We start from the raw sequence: 21,743 nt of genomic DNA on the forward strand, positions 1-21,743 counted from the left end.
AGTTCAACCAAATCCATACTGTCCATTCTCTCTCCCACTTAGCCCTAATTACATTCCACCAGACTCTAGCTGGTCCCTCAATTGAAATACCGCAAAATTCACCTGCTTTTTCTCCATATAATTCAAGGCGGCGAAAATATTGATCATTACTTCCAGCCATCTCTCGGCTACCTCTGGATTTGGTCCTCCAAAAAACTTGGGAGGAGAAAATTTTTGAAAACGCTCTAGGGCCCTATCTTCTCCTAGTTCAGGGTCCCTAGGCTGATTAACAGGGGTTTGACCCTGTTGCTCTACCAATCGAGCTAAAATATTAGTTATTTCCTGGATGGCCGTTGCCACCTGATCCCCTCCTTCAGCTCGGGATCTAGGTTATGGCTCAACCATTGCACCTCTCTCGTCTCTCCATTCTTGTACTTGTTTTTATACTCGTCTAGCCCTACGTCCACGGTTAGAACCGTGTCCTCGACTAGTCCTACGTCTCTAACTTCGCCTACCCTCCATGCCTTTTTTGAAAAATAGACGATATAGGTATGAGCGAAATAAAATAGCTATAAAGCTCGATAAAAATATTTTCAAATCATAAAATGAAAACAATAGAACACATTTACAATAACATACTTTCTTTATATACATATCATAACAAGTCACATACCCTATGGGACATTAACTCTATGTATTATTCAAGCACAACACTTGATCAAAACTCGAAAAAGTACAACCAAGTATGTATAGGCATGGCCACAGTTCCAGAACCACCGGTTCTGGTTCTTCAAAGTGGTAGAACCAGAACCGCACCATATAAGATGGTTCTGGTTCTGGTTCCAGAACCGTCGGTTCTGGTTCTTCAAAGAGGTAGAACTAGAACGCATAGTTCTGATTTTAGTTCTTTATGATTCTGGTTTTGATTCCGGTTCAGTATGGTTGTATACAATTTTATTTAATTCCTTATCATTACCAATTTTAATACGAATATAACAATATATTTAAATTTCAAATAAAATGTAAAAAAATAAATACAAAATAAAGATCATATTTTAATTTTATTATTATTCTACAAAGTAAGAAGTAATAAATAGATAATATAAATTTTATGAAAAGTACATTACATTGTCAAATTAAAAATACATTACACTATCAAATGGTTGTCATATGTTGACTTTCTTGAATTGGACAATCATCAATGTTGAAGATTCCATTTGAAGAAACATTGCAAAAAAATTTTTTTTGCTCGCTTGATTTTGAAGATGAGCTACTACCATCAAAACTTGTCATTTGATAGCAAATAAGCAAAAAAAATTTTGTAAGTAATAATTTAATACTTACAAATTATAATGATAAATATTAGATGAATAGAAAGAATTAAATAATTAATATAAAATATATAGAAAGTCCATAAAATTTAAACTTTCTTAAAACCTATTAAACACAACTAATTTTTTTGAATTATCTCACTACTTATATTAATTATTTTTAATTATTTTTAATGGTTTTGAAACCGACGGTTCTGGTTCTGGTTCTATTTTTTAGAAAACCAGAACCGGAACCTTTATCCAAGATTCTACCACGGTTCTGGTTCCATGGTTTTGGTCCGGTTCCGGTCCTGTTCCTGGTTCCAAATGGAACCATGGCCATGCCTAGGTATGTACACTTGAATAATAAGGTCACAAATCTCACTAATATCTTTAATATCTCTCAAATCCAGACTATTCGCATTCCCCATGCCTTGGTTTTCGCCACCCAAACTTATCCTAATATTAATCGAGATATCGACTTATCATAAAGGGATCACTCTTTGGTACTCGGATACAAAAATCCGAAAATATGATAATTCACCACTCAAGTTAGTTAGTCTCAAGTCAAAATTCTTTTAAGAATGAGAGAGTGTGAGGACTTGGAAATTCACCTATATTTTCCTTATAATTCTCTTATTTTGAATAAGTTAATTTATAAATTTCTTTTACTACTAATTTTATTCCCTTAATAGTTGTAATATATACTATAATTGAGAGTTCACCTTTACATTTATAGTTAGCATAAATTAGGATTTTTGTGTACTTTAGCCGTGTGATCACTTGGTGAGATATGTGTACTAAATTTGGTGGTTAAGAATGAGTTTTAGATAAGAGGAAATGTGTGATTAGAAGTGCTATTAATAAGTTAGAAGTGCAATCACACATAAAAAATATATAGAAGCACATAAGAGGATTTAAAATAATACTAGAAGGTACCTCTTTTGAAATAATGGTTAAATGAGGTTGGATTGCTCTATTTATACTTCAAAATCAACAAAATGGTCAAGGCACCAATTTAATTAACAAATAAAGAGAATAAAATGTAAACATATAATTAATTCACTTTATTATTATAAAAAAAATAAAAATAACCATAAAATCTACTAATTAAAAACATTTAAATGAAGTATAATTAACACTTAAAGAAGATAGACAAATTATACTTAAAAAATCAAAACTGTCAGGGAACTAATTGCAAAAATTGATAAAATTTTTTAGATCAAATTATAATTATTACAAACATTAGGGGCCAATATAAAAAAAACTAAAATGCATGAATCAAATTGCAATTAAATTAAGGACCTAATTAAAAAGAAATCTAAAATTTTAGGACCACAGTAAAATTACTTAAAAGATCAGAGACTGAATTGAAATTTTTGTTTCTGATCTTTTAAGAAGAAAGGCCACTTGGGCCATTTTATTATTTCTTTGAGCCAAAACCCTCCTGACCCAACGAAAAGTCCAAAGAAGAAAATACAGACCAACCTATCATTTTTGACCGAACCCAACTGTGACAACCCTACCGTACCCAGAGGCGTACCAAAGGGTTTAGCAGATCGCCTGTTTAACTCGCGTCAGGACTCGATTCCAAAAATGATAAAACAAATTTCACGTTAAAAAAAAAGTTCTATATACACTATTACATTTTTAAAAGTTATATAAACTATTACATCAAACCATACATACCACTAGTACCAGAAAGTAAACCCTAGAGAAGCTACTAACTATAACCACCACAACAAATATACATCTTACTAGTCAACTATAACAAGTACTATGGCAAAATCACTTATTTTATAAACCAAAAGTCTATACACCTTCCCGATCTTTTCCTGCGTCGGCCCCTGCTAAGAAAAACAAATGGAATGGGGTAAGCTATATGCTTAATGAATAATCAGGGGTAAAAAAGAAAAATCACATCCAAATAAACATGTAAACCAAGATATTTCCCATCAACAGACAGAAATGTAACATCACAATGGTAGGACACGGGTGACTTCAAAGCCAGTTCAATTCTCCTAACTTGACCACCTGTTGACACTCCGTCAACCAAAATACTCATAGACCGTAGACTCCACTTAACTTTCCCCGTTCACCTTATCAACTCCCGCTGGTCAGTCAACAGCACACAACAGATCAAGCAAAACAAAATCACTTAATTTTAATCAAAACTTTAACAAAGAACGAAATCCCAAGGTTAGCATGAAACTAATTTCGACCAAACCCTGGCTGGCTCGAATAGTCCGTCTACCCATTGGAATCGGGTTGGAACCAAACCCTGAGATATCCAGTCTTTCAATAGAGGATCTCTCTCAACAAAGTACTCAGTTCCTTTAATCACCCCAACAGCACACAGCACAATGGGTTCAATTCAAGTCATGTAATCACCCCAACAGCACACAGCAAAAGGGTGATACTCAACACACGACATGTATACTCGCATATTAAATCAAGAACGGAGAATAGGCTTAGCTCGAGTGAGATAAAGTACACCATCGTCTAAGTTTTCATTTATCATATACAAAGTACTTTGACAATTTATCACATAAATAAATCCAATTATTCACTCAAAATAGTTAGCACGCAAATCAAGGCACTTTATACGGGTCCACCGACTCCGTCTGGTTCGTCACTGCCTGTGACAGAAGATTATATTCAATCATCAGTCAAACAACCATCACACATGAAAATAAGGACTAAAATGACCAAAACGGCAAAAACGGCCAAGAAATGCATGTGTGTGTACGCAGAAATGAAAATGGTATGAAAACGAGTTACACGGTTTTGACCATAAGCAAAGCTGTGGTTATCGGATCAAGGTGTACTAGGTAGCGTCTCGAAACTAAAACAAAGGGTTACAACTTTCATGAATACAACTCAACCCAGTTTTCAGTGGATCCAAGTCGAATTTGCAGATTACAGAACCAGAATTCCAAAGGCTGGTTTATACCTCTAGTGAAAATTTGGGCAGCATGCCCTTTGTATTTACCTATTTTCCAACCATGTATGGCTTCATTATTTTTCTCAAATCAGCTCCAACATCACACATAGGCAATGTTACCACAATAGCCCTTCAACTAAGTTCAAAATAATCCAATTACAACACAAGTCTTATCAAAGCAACCGAAAATCAAGTTTAAAGGCAAATAGGTAAATGACAGATTTGACGTCTCTTGACATTTCAGTCACAACTGAAACTACGCCTATCGGTTTGGGATAAACTTTATACCGTTTCGAAATTAAAACAGAGAACTACAAGTCTCATGAAGATATCAACAACCAATTAGTGCATTTTCAATATCAAAATGTGACATTTCAGAGGAAAACATAAAACTGTCTGCAAAACAGTACATTTGGCAGTCAAGGGTATTTTAGTCATTTCACATGTTACAGTACTCCGATTAAGCTGCAATTTTACAGGCAACTATATAATATCATTTCCTACAACTTTCATGTTTTGACCTAAGTCTGATTCGGCTCTTAACATGGACGAATGAAGCTGGTCAGAAGCTAAACAAGTTAGTTTCAATTTCTGGAATTTAAACTTTTCCTCTAGAAATTCATATCTAACAAGTACTCTATCATCAAAACCATCAACTACTATCTCAATAACATCAATTAATAAGTAAATAACTATAATCAAGGCTGCAAATTTAAACCCTAACTATATGTCCACCATAACATGCACAACTCACTAATTAACCGTTATAAACCAAGAGTATGAGTTTCTATCCAAACTTAAACAAGATTAAGGAAGAGAAAAGGGATAGGCAGCCATGATACCTTCTAGAAACTCCTTGTAGGTGTGAAACCAAACACTTTCTTCCCAAACTTTTTCCACACAACTATCTAAGCACTAAAATGAAAGTGTAATCGGTTTGGATTTTGAATTTTCACTCAAACTAAGATGGATTCAAGGTGAAGTTGCTAGCTTTCCTTCCTTTCTTTTCTCTCTTCAAATCACGGCTGAAAGGTGCAGAAATGAAGGTTGAAATGAGCTCCAAGAAAGATAAAAAGGTAAGAATTGATTTGGGTCAAAGTTGGACAAATGTCACACTTTGATTGGAAGTCAAAATTTTCTTTTCTTTCTTATTTTTTTTGTCCACAATTTCGGCTGCATTGAGAAGATATTTAGAACTGATTTTGTTCAATTAATAACAAGGAGGTTAAGGTAATAAAGTGGTGGTCAAGTGGTGCACTCAATCGGTAACGAACGGTACACATCGGTTCAACCCGTTTTTCCTTATTTCGCACGTACTAGAGTTTTAACTTATAATTCACTAATTTATTATTATTATTTCTAATCACACACTTTTTTTTATCTAAAACTCACTCTTAATCACCCAATTTAGTACACACCCCGTACCGATTACTCACACTACGAAAAGACGTAAAAATCTTAGTTTACCCTAACGATGAATGTAAAGGGAAAACTCTTAATTCTATTCTTTATTTCAACCATTGGGGATGTAAATGAGTAGTATAGCTACTATAAGGTAATGGATTCCAAGTAAAAGGAAATTTTAAGAAAAATATGAGGAATTTTACAACTCCATAGATTAAAATTAGGGTTTCGATTAAAATATAAGATATTTAAGAAAAACCTGTTAGTCACAAGTAAAACTAGGGTTTTGAGTACAAGTAGGGTTTCTAGTCTTTAAACCAAAACAATCATTACCGATTGAATGCACCACTTGACCACCACTTTATTACCTTAATTTTCTTGTTATTAATTGAACAAAATCAGCTCTAAATATCTTCTCAATGCAGCCGAAATTGTGGACAAAAAAAAAAGAAAGAAAAGAAAATTTTGATTTCCAATCAAAGTGTGACACTTGTCCAACTTTGACCCAAATCAATTCTTACCTTTTTATCTTTCTTGGAGCTCATTTCAGCCTTCATTTCTGCACCTTTCAGCCGTGAGTTGAAGAGAGAAAAGAAAAGAAGGAAAGCTAGCAACTTCACATTGAATCCATCTTAGTTTGAGTGAAAATCCAAAATTCAAACCGATTAAACTTTCATTTTAGTGCTTAGATAGTTGTGTGTGGTAAAAGTTTGGGAAGAAAGTGTTTGGTTTCACACTTACAAGGAGTTTCTAAAAGGTATCATGGCTGCCTATCCCTTTTCTCTTCCTTAATCTTGTTTAAGTTTGGATAGAAACTCATACTCTTGGTTTGTAACGGTTAATTAGTGAGTTGTGCATATTATGGTGGACTTGTAGCTAGGGTTTACATTTTCAACCTTGATTATAGTTATTTACCTATTAGTTGATATTATTGAGCTAGTAGTTGATGATTTTGATGATAGAGTACTTGTTAGATATGAATTTCTAGAGAAAAAGTTCAAATTTCAAAAATTGAAACTAACTTGTTTAGCTTCTGACCAGCTTCATTCGTCCATGTTAGGAGCCGAATCAGGCTTAGGTCAAAACATGAAAGTTGTAGGAAATGATGTTATATAATTGCCTGTAAAATTGCAACTCAATCGGAGCACTGTAGCATGTGAAATTACCAAAATACCCTTGACTGCCAAATATACTGTTTTACGGACAGTTTTATGTTTTCCTCTGAGATGTCACATTTTGATATTGAAAATGCACGAATTGTGTTAATGCGCAAATTAGGCAGTTTATTTGTTAATATTTTCCCCTTTATTTTGACCAAATGTTGTGATAATTTGCTAGATTCTACTTATAGGAAATTCCATTAAGAAAATCTTGATACAAGTTTCTTAGTTGATACTAGAAAGCACGCATCCCATTTGATAGGGAATGAAGCAGAAAACTACCAAAAAGGAGGGACTTTATGGAGAATATGGAGACTTCTAAGGGCTTCAAACCTTGGGCCCTTGAATTGGTGGGGGACCACAAAGCTAGTGAAAGATATTTGGTCATTTGGGCTCTTCAAAGAAAGCAACGTAGAGAGACTTGGAAGAAGAAGTAATTTTGGAGACTTTGTCCACATGTGTTTGGAGACTTTGTCCACATGTGTGGGGACCACCGGAGATAGCTTTTAGTCATCTTACTTTTGGCTTTTTAAGGGGAGGACGTACAGAAGCAAGAGGACACCTCTAGTTTAGCTTTTTAGTTTAGTTCTAGTTTCCTTTCTCTTGACTGGCCTCTGACACACGCCAGGTGTTCGACAATATTCCCCAACGGGAAAAACATCTTTTATTCCTTGATTTCTAGTAAAAACGCAATGCCTTTGCAATCCATTACTTCGTGTGGTGATTTAATCATGAGGCGTGGCTAAGTTTATCTAGTCAGAGGTTAAATCGAAGCTTTGGTTCGACAAAACTGTGAGATCGAATTCATTTGCCTACGTTCTTTAATTTGCAAGTATTTATATATTTCCTGTTCACTTATGCATATGATTATTTCTTGCAATTAAATACTTGATCACTGTTTAATTGTGTGAGTAATTAACAGCCATCTAAAAATGCTCAATCCGTAATTGTTGGGTAATTTTAGTGCATGTGGCAAGTGACATGATTCAATTGTAGTAGAAACTTTTGAGTTGTTGTTGTAGAAATATATGATATAGCCTAAATAAACCGAGCATGTGTGTTTGTTGGTTATAATTGGTGGCCAGTCTAATGATTAATGCTGTCAATAGGTTAAATCCTAAGAGCGTGTTTAGGACTGCTTAATTGGCTAGGGCAATAACTACAGAGCTTGTTGTGGTTATCGAATCAGGAAGGTTAGGCAGGTTGTCAGAGCTTGTTGACAACCATAACCAGTTTATTTGTAAATGAAAGATTTTATTTCTGCATCTGTGATCAGTGATTCGAACCATTAGTGGAGATTATACCTTTGACTAGAGATTTTCCTTCCGTTAATTTACTTTATATTTATTGTTATTTATTTTATCTGCGATTGTCTTATTTTTAATTTGAGCAATTAAATTAGACAGTTCCATATCAATTCCCCCCATTTTTATTTAATGTTACATTCATTCAAAATAAATTCCCAAATCCCTGTGGATTCGACCCTGCTCACTGCTATATTCGAATTTTGTCTTTCACGTAATTAATATACTTTGGTATATCGGATCAAGCAAACTCTGGCACCAGGGTGAAGCTAGTAACCCATTGCACAGCCTAAGTCCCTGCTCCAGTACCATAGTGGACTTAATTCGTGACTTAAGAGTAGGAATTTTATTTTTGCTGGTTTGACACCCACCAAATTTTGGCGCCGTTGCCGGGGACTTGGTGTCAAAATAAATTTATTTTCTTTGAATTTTATTTTCTTTGTTTATTTTTTATTTTTATTTTTATTGTTACTGGTTTATGCCTAGATCTTCTCGTACAGGTGAACTGCAATATAATCCTGAGATAGAGAAGACTGCTCGTGCATTGAGAAAAGCAACAAGAGAACGAGCAGAGGCATCCTCCTCATCTACTGGACATAATTCAGTAGTAGATTTTGTGGATTCATTTAGTGAGACGGAAGAGATAGATAGCACCATGGCTAATGAACGGACATTGAGAGAATTGGCTGCACCAGATTTAAATCAACAGCCTCTATGCATTACTTATCCTACATTAGAGGTTGCATTTGAGTTAAAATCTGGACTAATCCATTTACTTCCTTCTTTTCATGGCTTACCAGGTGAAGATCCCCACAAGCATCTCAAAGAATTCCATGTGGTTTGCTCGACAATGAAACCTCAGGGAGTCACAGAGGAGCAAATTAAATTAAGAGCCTTTCCATTTTCCTTAGCCGATAAAGCTAAGGATTGGCTCTATTATCTGCCCTCTGGGTCAATATCCACATGGACAGACATGAAGAAGCATTTCCTAGAAAAATTCTTTCCTGCATCCCGAGCTGCAAGCATTAGGAAAGACATCTGTGGAATTCGACAATTCAATGGAGAGACTCTACATGAATATTGGGAAAGATTCAAGCAACTATGTGCTAGTTGTCCTCATCATCAAATTCCTGACCAACTCCTCATCCAGTATTTTTATGAGGGTCTGTCCCAAACTGACAGAAGAATTATTGATGCTGCCAGTGGGGGCTCCTTAGTGAATAAAACACCCACGGAGGCAAGAAATTTGATATCGAGTATGGCTGCAAATGCTCAACAATTTGGAGACAGGCAGGATAACACAACTCGTAGAGTCAATGAGGTAAGTAATTCTTCAATAGAGCAAAGATTAGATTGTCTAACTTCTTTGGTTGAAAAGTTAGCTATAGGACAAATGCAGCAATTGAAAACATGTGGAATCTGCTATGGTTCGAGTCATCCAACAGATATGTGCCCCACACTCCAAGATGATTCGACTGAGCAGGCTAATGCAGTTGGATTTCCAGGACCACCTCAGAGGCGGTATGATCCCTATGCAAACACCTATAATCCAGGATGGAGGGATCATCCTAATTTTAATTATGCAGCAAGGCCACCAGGATTTCCACAACAGTCACAATATCAACCTAGACCTCAACTTTCACAGCAACAATCTGCTCCTAAATCAGGTATGTCACTTGAGGATATTGTGAAATCTTTGGCTACTAACACTCAACAATTTCAACAGGAGACGAAAACTAGCATTCATAATTTGGAGAATCAAATGAGCCAGTTAGCTTCCACAGTCAATAGATTGGAGTCCCAATTATCTGGAAAGCTACCTTCGCAGACAATTGTCAACCCCAAGCAAAATGCCAGTGCCATCACATTAAGAAGTGGCAAAGAGTTGCCTGAGCCGAGCAAGAGAATTTCTGAACAAGCAATCGAGGAAGAGCTCGAAAAAGAGGGGAATGTGTCTCAACCTAGGGCCTTAGAACAACCAGATTTTGGAGAAAAATCAACACAAGTGGTTACACCTCCGCCTCCATTTCCTAGTCGACTGGCAAAGTCCAAAAAGCAAGAACAAGAACAGGAGATTTTGGACACTTTTCGAAAAGTTGAGGTAAATATCCCTCTTTTAGATGCAATTAAACAAATTCCTAGATATGCTAAATTTTTGAAGGAGTTATGCACTGGTAAGAAAAAGTTGAAAGGAAATGAGAAAGTGCATATGGGAGAAAATGTCTCGGCAGTTCTGCAGAAAAAATTGCCTCCTAAATGCAAGGATCCGGGTATGTTTACTGTCCCTTGCAAAATAGGCAATATTAAAATTGAAAAAGCTATGTTGGATTTGGGTGCTTCGATAAATGTTATGCCTCGTTCTATTTATAATTTGATGAACGTTGGGCCTTTAAAAGAGACGGGCGTAATAATTCAACTTGCTGATCGATCAAATGCCTATCCTGATGGAGTTTTGGAGGATATTTTAGTGCAAATTGATAATTTGATTTTTCCTGCAGATTTTTATGTGCTTGATATGGAGGATGATAATTCTAATTCATCTCCAATGCTGTTAGGGAGACCATTTTTGAAAACTGCTAGAACAAAAATTGATGTTTTCACTGGCACATTGACTATGGAATTTGATGGTGATGTTATTAAATTTAGTATTTATGATGCCATGAAATATCCTGGTGAATCTCATTCAATTTTTGTTATAGATGTAATTGATTCTTTGGCGCAGCAAAATTTTGAATTTAATAATGACGATGCGTTGAAGGTTGCTATTTCTACTGGTCTCTGTCAGGAAAATTTGCAAAAGATAAAAGGGAAGTTTGTTTTTCCTTTTGAATTGCAGGAAGTTATTTTTGAATTGAATTCTCTTTGTCCAGAATTTTCCAATGTGTCTTACTTGGAATTACCTTTGTCTCATTCACAGCTTTTGCCATCTATTGTGCAAGCCCCGAAGGTGGAATTAAAGCAGTTACCGGATAATTTAAAGTATGCATTCTTGGGAGATGGAGATACACTCCCAGTAATAATTTCCAGTAAATTGACTGCTTTAGAGGAAGAAAAATTAATTCGGGTGTTAAAGGACCACAAGGAGGCAATAGGATGGACAGTGGCTGACATAAAAGGATTAAGTCCAGCCACTTGCATGCACCGCATCTTGTTAGAAGATGGTGCTAAGCCTTCGAGAGAGGCTCAAAGGAGATTGAACCCACCAATGATGGAGGTAGTGAAGAAAGAAGTTTTAAAACTTCTTGACACAGGTATAATCTATCCTATTTCGGATAGTAAGTGGGTAAGTCCTGTTCAAGTGGTTCCTAAAAAGACAGGAATTACTGTTATTGAAAATCCTAAAGGTGAGTTAGTGCCCACTCGAGTTCAAAATGGATGGAGAGTTTGTACCGATTTTAGAAAATTAAATGCATTAACTCGTAAAGATCATTTTCCATTGCCTTTTATTGATCAGATGTTGGAAAGGTTGGCAGGAAAATCTCATTATTGCTGTCTTGATGGTTTTTCAGGTTTTCTGCAAATTCCAGTGGCGCCTGAAGATCAAGAGAAAACCACATTTACTTGCCCTTTTGGTACATTTGCCTATAGACGAATGCCTTTTGGTCTTTGTAATGCGCCTGCTACATTCCAAAGGTGTATGGTTAGTATATTTTCTGATTATGTGGAGAATATCATAGAAGTGTTTATGGATGATTTTACTGTCTATGGTAATTCTTTTGATGAATGTTTAACTAACCTCACAAAAATTCTTAAAAGGTGCATTGAGACTAATCTTGTCTTAAATTATGAGAAATGCCATTTTATGGTAGACCAAGGCATAATTTTAGGCCATGTGGTATCTGCAAAAGGAATTGAGGTAGATAAGGCTAAGGTAGAAATTATCAAATGTTTACCTTACCCTGCAAGTGTGCGGGAAGTTCGCTCTTTTCTTGGCCATGCAGGTTTTTATAGGCGTTTCATCAAAGATTTTTCAAAGATATCCCATCCTCTATGCAAATTACTTCAAAAGGATGTGGTATTTCATTTTGATGATAATTGCAAGAGTGCATTTGACACGCTCAAGGGATCATTGACTTCAGCACCAGTGGTTCGACCACCAAACTGGAGTCTTCCTTTCGAGATAATGTGTGATGCCAGCAATTTTGCTGTTGGTGCAGTACTCGGCCAGAAAGAGGGCAGAGCTTCTTATGTCATTTATTATGCCTCGAGGACCTTGGATGGTGCCCAGTGCAATTATTCGACTACGGAAAAGGAGCTTTTAGCTATTGTTTTTGCTTTAGAAAAATTCCGTTCTTATTTACTTGGCACTAAAGTCATTATTTATTCTGACCATGCAGCTTTGAAATATTTGCTCAACAAGAAAGAGGCCAAACCACGACTTATAAGGTGGATTCTCCTACTCCAAGAATTTGATCTGGAAATTAAAGACAAAAGGGGTGCTGAAAATATGGTTGCTGATCACCTCAGTCGTTTGATCAATAGTGAAGGACCTGCTCCCTTGAAGGATAATTTTCCAGATGAGCATCTTTTTGTAGTTCAAAAGACAACTCCCTGGTATGCTGATTTAGTGAATTATCTTGTTACTAGAACGCTACCTAATGATTTGTCTAGAGCTCAAAAGGAAAAAATTAAAAGTGATGTTAAATATTATGTGTGGGATGAACCATACTTGTGGAAATATTGTTCTGATCAAATTATTCGCAGGTGTGTGTCTGAAGAAGAGGTTCCATCAATTTTATCTTTTTGTCACTCATATGCGTGTGGTGGACATTTTGGCCCTAAGCGAACTGCAAGAAAGGTTTTAGAGTGTGGTTTATTTTGGCCAACTTTGTTTAGTGATGCATACTTATTTTGTAAATCATGTGCAAATTGTCAAAAGACAGGTAATTTAAGCCATAGAGATCAAATGCCTCTTACTCCTATACTGGTTTGTGAAATTTTCGATATATGGGGTATAGATTTTATGGGTCCATTTCCTTCCTCTTTTGGTAATATGTATATATTACTTGCAGTTGATTATGTCTCAAAGTGGATAGAGGCTAAGGCAACTAGGACTGACAATGCTAAGGTTGTAGTTGATTTTATTAAATCTCATATTTTTGTCAGGTATGGCACGCCAAGAGCAATTATCAGTGACCGAGGGACACACTTCTGCAATCGAGTAATGGAAGCATTAATGAAGAAATATGGCGTCACTCATCGGGTTTCTACGTCTTATCATCCGCAGACTAGTGGTCAAGCAGAAATCTCCAATAAAGAAATCAAGTCGATACTTGAAAAGACGGTGAATCCCAATAGAAAGGATTGGAGTTTGCGCTTAGATGATGCACTTTGGGCTTACCGTACAGCTTTTAAGACCCCCATAGGTATGTCTCCTTACCGATTAATTTTTGGCAAACCTTGTCATCTACCTGTGGAATTGGAACATAGGGCATATTGGGCAGTTAAAAATTACAATATGCGGATGGATGAAACTGGAGAACACAGGAAGTTGCAATTGCAAGAGTTGGAGGAAATCCGAAATGATGCATATGAGAGTTCTAGCATTTATAAGGAAAAGACAAAAGCATTTCATGATAAAGCAATTTCAAGGAAAATTTTTTGTATTGGTCAAAAAGTACTTCTTTTTCACTCTAGACTTAAACTTTTTCCTGGTAAATTGCGTTCTCGTTGGATTGGACCTTTTATTGTGACTAATGTGTTTCCTCATGGTGCAGTAGAAATTCAAAGTCTTCACACTGACAAGATTTTTAAGGTTAATGGTCATCGTCTCAAACCTTTTTATGAAGGATTTGAAGTTAATAATGTTGAGGAGGTGACCCTTGCAGTGCCTGAACCCTCTGATTGAAGCATTATTTTGTCTAGCCAAAGACATTAAAGAAAGGCGCTGCGTGGGAGGCAACCCAAGAGTTATTGTTTTTAGTAGTTTGATTGTGTTTGTTGATTTGTTAAAAGTGATTTACGTGATATAATTTCATTGTGATAGGTAGGATCAAATTAAGCAACAGATGGATCGACGTTTGTCCCGCATGGGTCATAACCTGGCAGCTTATTTCGAGCACGTTCGTTTCCAGCCTCCTTTCCCACCGGAAACTTAGTATTTCTTCAGGGGAGTATTTCTTTCTTTCTACACTTTATTTTTATTTTTTCCTTGAGGACAAGGCAATGTTTAGGTGTGGGGGAGGGAGATCATGTTGGTTTTTAATTTCTAGTTTGGTTTTTTTTTTAAAAAAAAAAAAAAAAAGAAAAAGAGAAAAAATTTTAAGTATTTTTGGTCAGTTTTTGAGTTAATTCGTCTAGTTTCTGATTTTTCAAGACTTTTTGAGATTCGTATTGATTCAGTCAAGATGCAAGTGTGAATGGTATTCTATTGCTAGTGCAAGTAATATGTTTTCTTAACAATTGATTTGAATGATGGAGTGCTAGATTTGACATAATTTTAATCATTTTGTGAGCTTTTGGGCCTAATGAGCATTACATTTATAATTGCTCTATTTGCTTTGAATGAGTGATATCACACATGATTTGATATTCTAGAACTTGCTTTGTTATGCATGTCGAGACCACGTTTGAATTTGAGGCATTAATATGAGAAGGGCAATTAGGTTTAACCCCTTTTGACTTTCTAAAAGCCTACCTTGATCATATTTCACCTAGTTAACCAATCTGAGCCTTGACTGTTTCTTTGTCTGATACCCAAATTTGCACCCTAAGCCTTTTTATTGAACCTTGAGTCAAAAGAATGCCTGAGTTTTATTGCGTGAAAGTTATCAAGTATTGCTACAAGGATTTGGCAGTTGTGTTTATCTTTCAAGTTAGTTCTGTTCTGCTGCAGACAAAAAAAAAAAAAACAAAAACAAAAACAAAAACAAAAACAAAAAAAAAGAGACAAAAAAAAAAACAAAAAAAATATGGAAGTGTCCTTGTAGTAGTGTTGAGAAAGTTGGGTTGATACCTGTGTAAAGGTTCTTATGTTGAGTTGGCTTCGATTGTTGATGTGCCTTGGAGTGAGGGGATTGAAAAAAAAAGGGGCGATTCATTTCATGCAATGAGCTATTGGTATTTCTTTTGACATTATTAGCCTAAAGGTCCATTTTGTCTAACATTTAACCCAAGCCCCATTACATCCTTATTAAAAGACCCTTTGATTTTTGTATCAAGTTCATTAAAGTGGTGGAGATTTGATATATTAGCAAGCATATGGTAAAATCATTCCATGTTGTTGATTTGAGTGATATAAACATCCTTTCCATATTTTGAGTGGTTGAGTGTATACACTGCTATCCATGTGAGCTTTGTCAAGTTTTTAACATCCTCATTTTGGTGAAATTGTTGAGAAGATGTGACACTTGTGCAAGTTTATGGAGCTATTCAAGTATTTGAAATCTTGACTGTGATTTTTGGGTAGTGAATGCTTGAGGGCAAGCATTGTCTTGGTGTGGGGGAATTTGTTAATGCGCAAATTAGGCAGTTTATTTGTTAATATTTTTCCCTTTATTTTGACCAAATGTTGTGATAATTTGCTAGATTCTACTTATAATTGAATTTTTGTGTGATTTCTAGGAACTTCAAGTTAATTGAGGCAGAAAAGGAGAAATCGAAGCCTAATTGAGGAAATTCCATTAAGAAAATCTTGATACAAGTTTCTTAGTTGATACTAGAAAGCACGCATCCCATTTGATAGGGAATGAAGCAGAAAACTACCAAAAATGAGGGACTTTATGGAGAATATGGAGACTTCTAAGGGCTTCAAACCTTGGGCCCTTGAATTGGTGGGGGACCACAAAGCTAGTGAAAGACATTTGGTCATTTGGGCTCTTCAAAGAAAGCAACGTAGAGAGACTTGGAAGAAGAAGTAATTTTGGAGACTTTGTCCACGTGTGGGGACCACCGGAGATAGCTTTTAGTCATCTTACTTTTGGCTTTTTAAGGGGAGGACGTACAGAAGCAAGAGGACACCTCTAGTTTAGCTTTTTAGTTTAGTTCTAGTTTCCTTTCTCTTGACTGGCCTCTAACACACGCCAGGTGTTCGACAATATTCCCCAACGGAAAAAACATCTTTTATTCCTTGCTTTCTAGTAAAAACGCAATGCCTTTGCAATCCATTACTTCGTGTGGTGATTTAATCATGAGGCGTTGCTAAGTTTATCTAGTCAGAGGTTAAATCGAAGCTTTGGTTCGACAAAACTGTGAGATCGAATTCATTTGCCTACGTTCTTTAATTTGCAAGTATTTATATATTTCCTGTTCACTTATGCATATGATTATTTCTTGCAATTAAATACTTGATCACTGTTTAATTGTGTGAGTAATTAACAGCCATCTAAAAGTGCTCAATCCGTAATTGTTGGGTAATTTTAGTGCATGTGGCAAGTGACATGATTCAATTGTAGTAGAAACTTTTGAGTTGTTGTTGTGGAAATATATGATATAGCCTAAATAAACCGAGCATGTGTGTTTGTTGGTTATAATTGGTGGCCAGTCTAATGATTAATGCTGTCAATAGGTTAAATCCTAATAGCGTGTTTATGACTGCTTAATTGGCTAGGGCAATAACTACAGAGCTTGTTGTGGTTATCGAATCAGGAAGGTTAGGCAGGTTGTCAGAACTTGTTGACAACCATAACCAGTTTATTTGTAAATGAAAGATTTTATCTCTGCATCTGTGATCAGTGATTCGAACCATTAGTGGAGATTATACCTTTGACTAGAGATTTTCCTTCCGTTAATTTACTTTATATTTATTGTTATTTATTTTATCTGCGATTGTCTTATTTTTAATTTGAGCAATTAAATTAGACAGTTCCATATCAATTCCCCCCATTTTTATTTAATGTTACATTCATTCAAAATAAATTCCCAAGTCCCTGTGGATTCGACCCTGCTCACTGCTATATTCGAATTTTGTCTTTCACGTAATTAATATACTTTGGTATATCGGATCAAGCAAACTCTGGCACCAGGGTGAAGCTAGTAACCCATTGCACAGCCTAAGTCCCTGCTCCAGTACCATAGTGGACTTAATTCGTGACTTAAGAGTAGGAATTTTATTTTTGCTGGTTTGACACCCACCAAATTGATTGTTGATGTCTTCATGAGACTTGTAGTTCTCTGTCTTAGCTTCGAAACGGTATAAAGTTTACCCCAAACCGATAGGCGTATCTTCAGTTGTGACCGAAACGCCAAGAGACGTCAAATCTGCCATTTAGCTATTTGCCTTTAAACTTGATTTCCGATTGCCTTGTTAAGACTTGTGTTGTAATTGGATTATTTTGAGCTTAGTTGAAGGGCTATTGTGGTAACATTGCCTATGTGTGACATTGGGGCTGATTTGAGAAAAGTAATGAAGTCATACATGGCTGAAAAATAGGTAAATACAAAGGGCATGCTGCCCAAATTTCCACTCGAGGGTTAGATGGATGCACTCGCGACTTGAGTGAAGAGTTGAGGTTGAATTGAACTTGAATTGCCTAAGTTATTCGAGTCCTCTTTCGTAGAAGTACATAAGCTAGAATTCGATCGAAACTTATACCATTGAAAAAATGAAAATAACGACTAATAGAAATACGTTTTTCTCGTCACTTTAACTCAAATGGAGATTTCATAGTTTAATCGCTTCAAAGTTTCAAAGTTTTAAGAGCGAGCATGAGTTTTACGAATATTCTCCAAATGAGTTTCAATTACTTGATTCTCGTTAAGCGAAACGTTTAAGTTTCAAATCTTAGTCGATTTCAAAGTTCTCAAACGATGTTTTATCGCAGATTTGGATTCCAAATCAAGAGTAATACCTTAACGTGATCCGTAAGAGCACCATATCTTTGGTGAGTGCTTTCAAATACCTGATTGAACTTGACACTTATTTTCAATACTTGACCAAAGTGATCAAATGATATTTGATTGGTTTGTTCGGGTAAGGGTGTACTTTATCGCACTTATCCTAATGAGATATATACTTGTTTATTGTTGCAATTGACTTGATATACTTGTGCTTAACTTGTAAGTGCTGAACGGCAGCATGTACCACATTCAATACGAGTGGGAGGTAACTCTCATTCCCATCTCCGTACTTTTATCTTGATTCCGTCGATTGGAGATGTTACCTCATCAACTTCTTGGGGACCCAAACCCCACTGGTTAGTTAATCGAATTGAGCCGACAAGGGTTTGGTCGATTAGATAACGAACCATATCTAGTGTTGTCGAGTGGAGTGTTATCTCCTCGACTAATCGGTATGCTCGAGTATCACCACCAGTGTTTATTGAGAATTTGGGCCCAGTAGGGGGTTTGGATGGGGGACGGAGATTGTAGCTAAGTGGTGCTCTACTGGACTGGTTACTTTACTTAAAAGTTGACGGAGTGCCAACTACTACTTGATCAAACTCTAGTGAAACAATGGGAACTTGACTCCTGAGAGCCATCCGTATCCTTATACTTTGAAATGATTATTGCTTATTGGGTTATTGTTTCTTTTAAAAAAACTTTATACTCACTCATTTTTTAGATTTGCTAATTGAAGTGTTATTATTCACTTTTATGAACTTGTTATACTCGCTATTTTGCTACGTGGATACTGGTACTTTCAAATAATGGTCAACTGGCTATTTGGAACCTCATTGGGCTTTTAGCTCATTCCACGCCATTTGTTTTCCTTACAGGGGATACGAGCGAAGCGTGAGACTTGTACAGACTAGCATAATCTAGTTTTTGAAAATTTTGATATTGTCCTCGCACTAGTCGCTCGATTAGAATTGAATGTATTTAGAACTCCAATCTTTTGATGTATTTGGGATTGTATGGATGTTTGAGACAGAAATGAATGTAATTGTACCTTCCAAACTTGGTAACTGTTATTTCCTTTATTCTTGAGGTTGTACCCTATTTTAGTTGAAATGAGTGAGTGAATTCTGACGAAAACAGAGCAGGCGGTCCGCTAAACTTTGGGGTACGTCCTAGAGGAAGGTGGGGTCGTCACACCAACTAAAATGTATGGACTTTTACTCTTAAACCCAAATCATAACCCAATAAAAAATAAACCAAAACCCATTTCCAAAAACCCAATCAAATTAACTCTTAACCCAAAACCTAACTTATTTTACATTGTAGACACCAAAATTTGTTTTTATTATTCTTATTCTTATTTCATTTTTTATTTATCTATTTATTCATTTCATTTTATTTCATGATATTTTATTTTTATTTCTTACTTTTTCTAAAGAAAATCATTTCAATTTATTTTTAGAAAAATTAGAAAGAATGTAAAAGAAAGGCAGAAAAGAATAAAAAAAGAATAAAAATTAGATCTTTGTTAAAAAAATTTTAAAAAAAGGTAGGCTTCCCACGCGCACGTCTTCATTGCTTCGTACATGGCTGTGAACAAAGCCAAGGTACCGGAAGTTGCAGCTCAAATTTCATCCAATTCCACTCGTTTCTTTTTATCTTTTCTTTTTCCCAAATCTTTAGCCACATCACCCATTGTTTTTATCAAGAGAGTTCTAGAATCAAAGCCATCTAATGGCTCTAAAATGCTCAGCAAACCTAGGTTTCATCCTCACCTTTGAGGTGAGCATTTAGGAGCCTTTACTTCATATTAATACCAACAAAACGCAGGGATTAGGGTAGAAAAAAAAGAGAGGAGCGACGGCAAAAAATAAAAGGGAGAGAATGAAAAAAAAGAAAAGGAAAAAGGGAGAGTTTTCTGAAAAATTTTTAGAGGCAGGGTTGAGCATCTAGCTCAATTCTTGATCAAAATCTGTTCCCAATGTTAGTCGTTTAAATTTTTCTTCATTTCTACACTATCTACGGTAACAGAGGAGCAACTCCTCTTCAAATTTTTTTTTTTAAAAAAACAACATTATATCCCTCAAATTCAAGCCTAAAGTCCCCACCTTTGCAACCCTTCACCAAGAACCTGCAACTTGCTTTGGTTCTCCGGTGAAGCTTGCCCATCCACGTATCTCTGTGGCGATTCGACTACATAAAGCGATGGAGGAGGTTAGAAAATGGTTTCCAAGTGATTTGTTCTACTAAATTAGTTTCTGCTTCCTTCTTTCGTTTGCGAACATTGTTGCTTCACTGTTCTCCTTTCCCCATTCTTCTGTCACTGCTTATGCTTGTGTTTTCCTTATGTTGTTTTCTTTTTTGTTTGTGTTTCTTTTGATGTTAGGTTATAGAAATAAAATACATGAGATACACGATATAGCTGGTTTGGGTTCGGAAATTGTTCCATATGAATCATGCACTTGATGAACCCAAAAAGTTGCAGAAGGATTCGAAGCTTGCATGAATAAATATGAAAAATTGCAATTTGACCCCTCAATTTCATGTAATTGTACTGTTGCCTCAAAACCTAGAAAATTGAATCATTTTTCTCCCTTTCAAGTTTTAATCCTCTTTGGCATATTTTAAATATGTTTTTGAGCAAATTATTTTTGAATTTTAGGATGCAATTAACGTTTAATAATTTTTAATAGATAAAATGCTTGTTGGATAGTAAAATAAGTTAGGTTTTGGGTTAGTTTGATTGAATTTTTGAAAACGAATTTTGACTTATTGTTGATTTGATTATAACTTGGACTTAGAAGTTAGAACCCATGCACTTTGGTCGAGTTGGTTTGGTCAAAAATAATAAGCTAGCCTGTGTTTTCTCCTTTGAACTTTTCGTTGGGTCAAGAGGGTTTTGACCCAAGGAAATAATAAAATGGCCCAAATTGCATACTTCTCTTTTAACTCATGTATATTTATATATTATTTTTCTTTGCTTTTCTTCGAGTCTCATCTCTTGCATATTTGTGATCTCTTCAAGCAATCATTCTTGGACGTCACAATTAATGTGACTCGCACCTACTAAACTTTGAAGAAACATTCCCACCCTCCAATACCCCTTAGGTCTAGATTCATATTCATATAAAAACATTCTAATGTGATAAGTTTATAAGTTAGATTAAAAAAAATTTCGACTAAATCTCGCAACTAACCTTGACTAGGTTAAAAGGGTACCTTAAATTTGAATCTATCAAATTTTTGTCTTCTCTTTTTTCAACCATGACTTCCGAACTCTTCCCCTATTTTCAAATACTTGAATCGCCTAAAAAAAATTTATTTATTTTATTATTTAAAAAATATATTTTGAGTGATTTTGTAGACCTAAACTCAATATCACAGGGCGACTCCTATTTTATTTTTCAAAAATAAAATCTTTTTTAAACTATTATTTTGGACTCAAATCGTCGCATATTTTAAGTCTCATTTTATGCCCTTTTCCTTTATTTTATAAAATCAAAAACTCATTTTTTTAACACCTAAATTTTATTTTTCAAAAAATGGAGCATGACATGGAATCTACAATAACTCCAAAAAACTACTTCAAAAACACATTCAAATCCATTAAAATAAAATAAATCCTCATCTTCTCTCTTCTTTCACACACCACCACTAGCTATCAGTTACCACCAATTAGAGCTGTTAAACGAAACGAACTGCTCGGTAACTCAGTTCGTTTCGACATGTTCGTGCTCGTGAAAGACTCGTTCAAAACCTTAAACGAACCAAGTTCGAACAAATTTTTTGTCTGATTAATAATCGAGCGAACACGAGCATGTTCGCGAGTTTTAACGAACGTTCGCGAACATTGGCATAATTATCA

General features: G+C 35.5%; 2 protein-coding genes across 7 annotated transcripts in view; one reads left to right on the forward strand and one right to left on the reverse strand.

Annotated features, from left to right (window-relative positions):
- Positions 1-2,635: 2,635 nt before the first annotated feature.
- LOC113704026 (protein ANTI-SILENCING 1) overlaps positions 2,636-21,743 on the reverse strand; it is a 32,676-nt gene continuing 13,568 nt past the window's right edge. For 3 of the 6 annotated variants that reach the window (XM_072060601.1, XM_072060599.1, XM_072060596.1), the window contains one exon: positions 2,636-3,139. In XM_072060601.1, coding sequence (XP_071916702.1) covers positions 3,047-3,139 — 93 coding nt within the window. In that variant the 3' untranslated portion in view covers positions 2,636-3,046. Of the gene's footprint in view, positions 3,140-3,657; positions 3,929-21,743 lie in introns of those variants that run through there. The other 3 variants (XM_072060600.1, XM_072060597.1, XM_072060603.1) reach the window with 2 other exon arrangements.
- Positions 8,541-14,979, forward strand: LOC113704869 (uncharacterized). The gene has a single exon (XM_072060595.1). The coding sequence runs from the start codon at positions 8,580-8,582 to the stop codon at positions 13,947-13,949; it is 5,370 nt and encodes a 1,789-aa protein (XP_071916696.1). The 5' UTR covers positions 8,541-8,579; the 3' UTR covers positions 13,950-14,979.

Source organism: Coffea arabica, chromosome 8e (genome assembly GCF_036785885.1).
Source record: "Coffea arabica cultivar ET-39 chromosome 8e, Coffea Arabica ET-39 HiFi, whole genome shotgun sequence".
NCBI lineage: Eukaryota > Viridiplantae > Streptophyta > Magnoliopsida > Gentianales > Rubiaceae > Coffea > Coffea arabica.

Bases quoted from the DNA above. Each gene is read 5' to 3' on its own strand.
- LOC113704869 (XM_072060595.1), top strand. From the start codon at position 8,580: ATGCCTAGATCTTCTCGTACAGGTGAACTGCAATATAATCCTGAGATA.